Source organism: Rattus rattus, chromosome 1 (assembly GCF_011064425.1).
Source record: "Rattus rattus isolate New Zealand chromosome 1, Rrattus_CSIRO_v1, whole genome shotgun sequence".
Classification (NCBI taxonomy): Eukaryota; Metazoa; Chordata; class Mammalia; order Rodentia; family Muridae; genus Rattus; species Rattus rattus.
In genome coordinates, this window is record NC_046154.1 from 1,400,261 (window position 1) to 1,406,665 (window position 6,405).

The window sequence follows — 6,405 nt, forward strand, 5'->3', positions numbered from 1 at the left end:
TTGCAGCATAAAACAATTTTACAGGTGGCAGTCTCCGTTTCAGTCCAGCTGGGAACCAAAACACAGTCCAGATCCACCCAAGGCTCAGAGATTTAAGGCTGCGACCGCCCCCTTCAGGTCTCCTAGCTTCAGACACAAGAGTACAGGATGAAGTTTTTCCCTCACAGGTTCCCGTCGCACGACGGAAACAAGGGGTGGGACAGGAAGTGGAGCCTGGTTGAGTTCCGGGTGCAAGGCGGCCGCTGGAGCAGAGCAAGCTGCCGCTCTCGCAAGCTTTGGAGGCAGAGCTGCAATGTTCCGGATCGAAGGTCTCGCGCCGAAGTTGGACCCGGAGGAGATGAAACGGAAGATGCGTGAGGATGTGGTCTCCTCCATTCGGAACTTCCTCATCTACGTGGCCCTGCTGCGAGTCAGTGAGTGTCCTTCTGGGCTGTGACCGTGAGGCCACGCGTCCACGCCCAACTCTGCACGCGGTCGTGAGGCTTTGAACTGAGCATCCAGGGGAGAGTGGGGTACTTGCACGTCCAGGGCTGCCCAACCAAGCTCACTCTAGGGGTCTGGGGGTCCTGAAGCTGTGCCCAGTGCACGTGGTGGCAGAGGGCGCGTGGTTAAGTCACCTTTGCTCGCCCAATGTTTGTGCTTAAGGAGCTTACACTTATTATCCCCAGAGCAATACCCTCTTTTTGCAAACCTAGAAACGGTCCCCGGGAGATGGCTGACCCAAGGTCATTTGGCCGTTCAGACAATGAGTCTGACTGCAATTCCGGCCGAGCTCTTAATAAGGTACCAGGCGCTTTCTCTTTCTTCTTGCCTTTGCAATAAAAAAGATTAGCTTTCTTTGTGTTTATTTGCACCGAGGGTGAAGTAAACGATTGTTATTTCTTGAAAAAATATCTGAAGCATTTGATTTCACCGTTAACAAGTTAATTCTGTTGCTTGATCTCCGTACCCCCTTAATCGAGAGCTTGAGTTCACAGGACACATATGCAAGGTTAAAGACCACTGTCAATTTTAAAAGCAGGGGCTGGCTAGATGGCTCACTGAGTTGGGCGCTTTGCCCAAGATGGACAACCTGAGCGGGATCCCCATTTGGTGGCAGGAGAGAACCAATTTCCAGAAGTTGTACTCTGACCTCCACACCTGCACCACACCACGGAGTACACACAAAGTAAACAATAAAGAGATTTTTTTAAAGCATTGAACGACTTTCTAGCACTGTTCTCTAACAAGTGGCCAACCCCTCCCTTGTTCTCAATAGAACATACTTAACATTGTTCAGTGCTTGCTTGCATATGGCTGTCTTCTGGGCGGGGAGAGGCAGGAGTGGTTGAAATAATTGAAGAGCATACCAAATCTTTTAGAAGACTAGAGTTAGGCTTTGCCTGGAACTCACCGAAGTGTAGGCCTCCCTCATTTGGGTGCCTCTTTTGCTGTACTCTCTCTGTATCGCTGGTTTCTCTGGGAGAGGACATCTCAGAGCATGGAAGCATCCAGAACATCTTGCTCATCTGACAGCCTCTAAACCTTAGCTTTTCCATCCTTTTCTTATAGGGGAGAGCTGTCAAGAAAATGTTAGCCCAGTGATCTTTGTATTTGACGTGCACTGACCGGGCATGCTAGCACACGCCTTTAATCCCAGCACTCAGAAGGCAGAGACAGGCGGATTTCAGTTGAGTTTTAGACCAGCCTGGTCTACAAATGGAGTTCAGAACAGTCAGGGCTGTTACACAGAGAAACCTGTCTTGAAACAAAACAAAACAAGAGACTTTTGTTATGTGTTTTTCTGCTTGTCTGTATGTGAACCACATGCCTACAAGTGCCTGAGGTCCAGAAGGGGACACTGGAACTCCTGGAACTGGAGTGAAACTGGCAATTAATTGTAAGCTGCCATCGATGGCTGGCTGCTGGGATCCGAACTCAGGTCCTCCTGATTGACAGCAGACACTCTTAACTGCTGAGTCATCTCTAACTGCTGAGCCCTCTCTCTATCCTGGTGATGCCACCTCAGTGTTCCAGACAGCTCTGTGTATGTCATTTATCAAGTCAGCACAGTAACTGGTGGGATGCAAAAGACACACAGGTGACAGAGAGAGAAACCAGAGGTGTCTGTTCTGCTTGCCTTCCTCAGGGCTTTCCCTCCCCTGTGCCTTCTAGCCTTTGTTTTCCCAGTATTGGTCATCGAACCTGATAATCATTTGTTTCCTCTTGGATTTTGGGTTAAATATACCCACCTCTCCAAGTATACCTTGGGGGTAAAGTCCTTGCCTGGCCTGTGCAGGACCTGGGCTCAACTTCCTGTAGTGCAAAATAGGTGAAAGGTCCCTACAGTAAAGAACTGTTGTAGCCCTTGAGGAAAGATGCAGTGGTTGTCCTTCCTGTATGGCGATGGTTTTATTGGGTGACATGGGAATGGGCGGCTTTTCAAGGCACTGAATCCCTTTTTGTGGTTAGGCAGACAGAGGTTTGGTAACAACTTGGAAGTTTCTGAAACCATATTTCATAAAGTCTGAGACACCCACCCCCACCCATTTTAAAATTGTGCAGTATAGCCTGTGGGCTCGTAGAGTAAAACCTAATCCGGGGGTTTTTCTTTCAGCTCCATATATCTTAAAGAAGCTGGATAGCATATGAGGCTTGGGAGTCCCATGGATGCATGGCATGAAGAACCACCTGGTGACAGCTTCTCCTCCTGTCTGCAGATGAAATGGCCCAGAAAGGTGTAAGACTGATTAAACGGACATTAAAAAAACGAAAAAAAAAAAAAAAAAACTACTTGTTAAGAACAAGTTGGGCTTTGAGAACTGACCTCCATAGATGAAATATAAAACTACTTGGGAAGTGCAAATATCCACCTCTGTGAGTGTTGCCGGAATTGTAGATAACGTCAGACTCTGAGGGGCCTATGTCTCAGCAGTCATTTCTGTTTACGACTTCTGTTCAAAGTGTTACTTGGGAAGAGTCTGTTTGGAAGTCAGCATACACCCACAATGACTTTAAGCACAGTCTATATTTTTAATAAACATTCTGATGAAGAAAGCATGGGTTTTTGTGTTCTTATCCCACTTTGGTTGGTCATGGCCATCCCTGGAAAGACTGCTGCAGTATTGTGACTCTTGCCCCTTTAGTTTTGTTTGAACGTGAGAATTTGTTGATCCTGCTATGTGGAATTGTGCTTCTTTGCCGAAGTCTTAGTGAACTGTAGATGACTGCTTAATGCTAGAAATACAAAGACAATGAAAGTGGGGCGGGGTTGCTGTATTTTAGACTCAGATAGTTCTCTTTCTCTAAATGTGTTGGCAGAAGGGGGCTCTCAGTCCTCCAGAGCAACGGTCCATGTTCCCCTCTGTTTAGCCAGTGTATATGGGTTTGCTCCGTTGTTAAGAGTGTTTTTATTTTATATGTATATGTGTCTGCCTGCATTACGTATGTGCACCATGTGGGTGTCTGGTGCTAACAGAGCAGAAGAGGACGTTGGATTCTCTAGAACTGGAGTTGGGCAGTTAGGAGCTGCCGTTGGATGCTGGACCTTCTGTGAGAGCAGCAACTGAGCCCTCTCTCCAGCAACGCCACTGTGCCTTAGTAACATGATGATGCTGTCGTTTCTGTCTTAGGTCTTGTCCACCTCTCTGTGTATTACCAGGACTTGGTTTCTTTTCATTCTTCGTACCCATCATACATATGTTTCTTGTCACCTGTCTTCCTCTATGCAGCCTAGTGTGGTTTTGGTTACACCAAATGGTTTTCTTTTCCTACATATTCCTATTATCCCCTAGATTTTGTTTTTCTATGAACTTTCCACTAAGTTAACTAACTTTTCAACAGGTGCCAAAATACACCGTTTGCTTTGGTCGGTCACCACATCTGCCTTCCCAGGGGAGTGTCCCTGGAGCCTCTGCTGTTCCCTCCAGACCGTGTGGCTGTAACCTGGGAACGGCATTTCTTGTCCTTGCTATCGTTTGTTTTCTTGAAGCTCTGACTGGTGACATAGGAAGTGAACATTTTTAGACCTTTCTGGTCTGGAAATTGCTTTTTTTCTAGTCACATGTTTGCTGAAGTTAAGAGTTCTGGTTGGAATCTTCACCCTTCAGGGTTTCAAGACATTGTGACATTGCCTCCAGCTTTGAGTGCTGCTGAGAAATCTGAAACCTTTTGACTTCTGGTCTCTCTGTGAGGCCTAATTTTTCTTTCTGAGAAACAAGGATCTATTGTACTGGTAGTCCCTTCCATTCCACAGTGACAACTCTGTGTGTGTGTGTGTGTGTGTGTGTGTGTGTGTGTGTGTGTGTGTGTGTGTGTGTCTGTCTGTCTGTGTCTGTCTGTCTGTGTCTGTCTGTCTGTCTGTCTGTCACACCGTGGTCAAGGATACTGGCCCTGCAGAGAAGTAGATTTGACTTTGATCTCCAGTGCTCAAGATGCCTGACTTTCAGGAGATAAACCTCTGAATTAATTGTCGTACTAGAATTAGGGTGGCCCATCAAGGGGACCGACTGGCACTTGGTAAACAACAGTTACCGGTTTCCAGATGTGCTGAGGTGTCTGTCATGCTGATGCTAATGTATTCAGAATTACCAGAGACATTAACTCAGCAAGTGTGGTGGCACCCAGCAGAATCCCAGTGGAAGAATTTTAGTTTGAGGCCAAACAACAAAAATCACTTAAATTCATTACCAAAAAATAACGTTGGTAGGTCAATATTGATGTCTTCTAACAAGCGGAGAGGCTGAGGGTCAAGTTTCAGTGCGGCAGCTAAATAGCTCGGCAAGGATTAGACTTCGAATGTAATTTGTGTGCTTTTCTTAGAGATAAAGTGTGGCTGCTAGAAATGGAGTCTTGCTGCTACATATCCCTGGTGACCCTTGAACTTTTGAATTCTGCTGCTGTGTCTTCTAATTGCTGGGGTTACAAGTGTGCACTTCTATACCCGGCCTATAAATAGCTTTTTCAATTCAGGCTATGCCCATTGGGAGTGTTCGGTGTTTGGAATAGATAATTCTGAAATAATATACTAGAAAATATTTAGGGTACTGGAACAGTGGCTCAGTGGTTAAGAGCACTGACTGCTCATACAAGGGTCCCAGGTTCAATCCTCAGCACCCACGTGGTGGCTCTCAACCGTTTGTTACTCCAGTTTTGGAGATCCAAAACCCTCTAATGGCATCTCTGGACACAAGGCATGGGTGTGGCATACAGACACACACGCAGACAATACTCATGCCCAATGAATTCTTAAAATATTTAGACCATGTACTTCCTCAGCATAGATGTCCATGCATCTCCACTGTCCCCCCAGCATAGACTACACTTCCCTTAGGTTTTCAGTGACCTTGGTCCTCTTTAAGGTCTTGGTTGAAAGGGTGTTTTCTCAGTGAAGCTTTATTAATACCTTTTATAGGCAATAGGGTATTTCAGTTTGTGAAGACCCAAGCCTGCTGTACACCTGTGTGTGTTCTGCTAAACGTTCTGCTACGTTTAAGATTTCTTAAGTTACAGCAGGGGTAGTGCGGGGTTGGTTTTGGGGCTGCTGGAGCCTTGCTGGTCAGTTTAGAGCACTTGCTGCTTGCAGGGGGTCATGGTTTGGTTCCTATCGTTCATGTCAGCTGGCTCACAACAGATGTTAGTTCCAGGTCCAGAATATCAAGTGCTTCTTCTGGCCTCCACTGGTGCCTGCGTGAGCACGGCACACACACACACACACACAGATACATACATCCACATGAGCTAAAACTTTTAAAATTACAGTCTGTGCAGTTCGCTCCATCTTCCCCTTCCTGGCTTTATGTTTATTGTCACTGTCATTGGGCATGATCTTTCTTGAGAATTGTTTGTCTCTCCTCACTGAGAACGTGTTCTGAGGACAGGGATTTCTGTCTACCGTGTTCACTCTGTATCCCAGGATACAGGTCTCCTGGCGCCCAGCAGGCACTCGGTATTTGTCCAATAAAAGAATGAAGGAGTGGGCAGGGCTGGAGAGAGGACTCAGTTCAGAGCACTTGTTGCTCCTGCAGAGGACCTGGGTTCAATTCCCAGCATCTGCATGGTGGTTCACAACCGTTTATGATAAGTGATGCCATCTTTGACCTCTGCAGGCTCCAAGTGTGCCTATGTTGCACATACCTACATGCAGGCAAAAAACACATAAAGTAAATCTTTTTTAAAAAAGAATGGAAGTGTAGAAGCATGAAAAGTAAAGTAACCATAAAACGGGGAGACTCAGAGGGGCTTTTCTTTCTCCCTTCCTCCCCTCTTTCCTCTGTCCCCTCTTTCCCTTCTCTCTCTTCCCTCCCCCCACCCTCTTGTGTTGTGTTTACATATGTATTTACATATTGTGCAGGAGCACACCCAGAGGAGGATGTTAAGTGTCTTTCTCTCTCAGCCTTCCTATCTTGAGGCAGAGTCTCACTGAAC

General features: G+C 46.4%; 1 protein-coding gene across 1 annotated transcript; it reads left to right on the top strand.

Annotated features, from left to right (window-relative positions):
• The first annotated feature begins 202 nt into the window (after positions 1-202).
• Positions 203-3,032, top strand: Tomm5 (translocase of outer mitochondrial membrane 5). The gene is made up of 2 exons (XM_032891307.1): positions 203-413; positions 2,597-3,032. The coding sequence occupies exons 1-2, from the start codon at positions 293-295 to the stop codon at positions 2,629-2,631; spliced, it is 156 nt and encodes a 51-aa protein (XP_032747198.1). The 5' UTR covers positions 203-292; the 3' UTR covers positions 2,632-3,032.
• Positions 3,033-6,405: the final 3,373 nt, after the last annotated feature.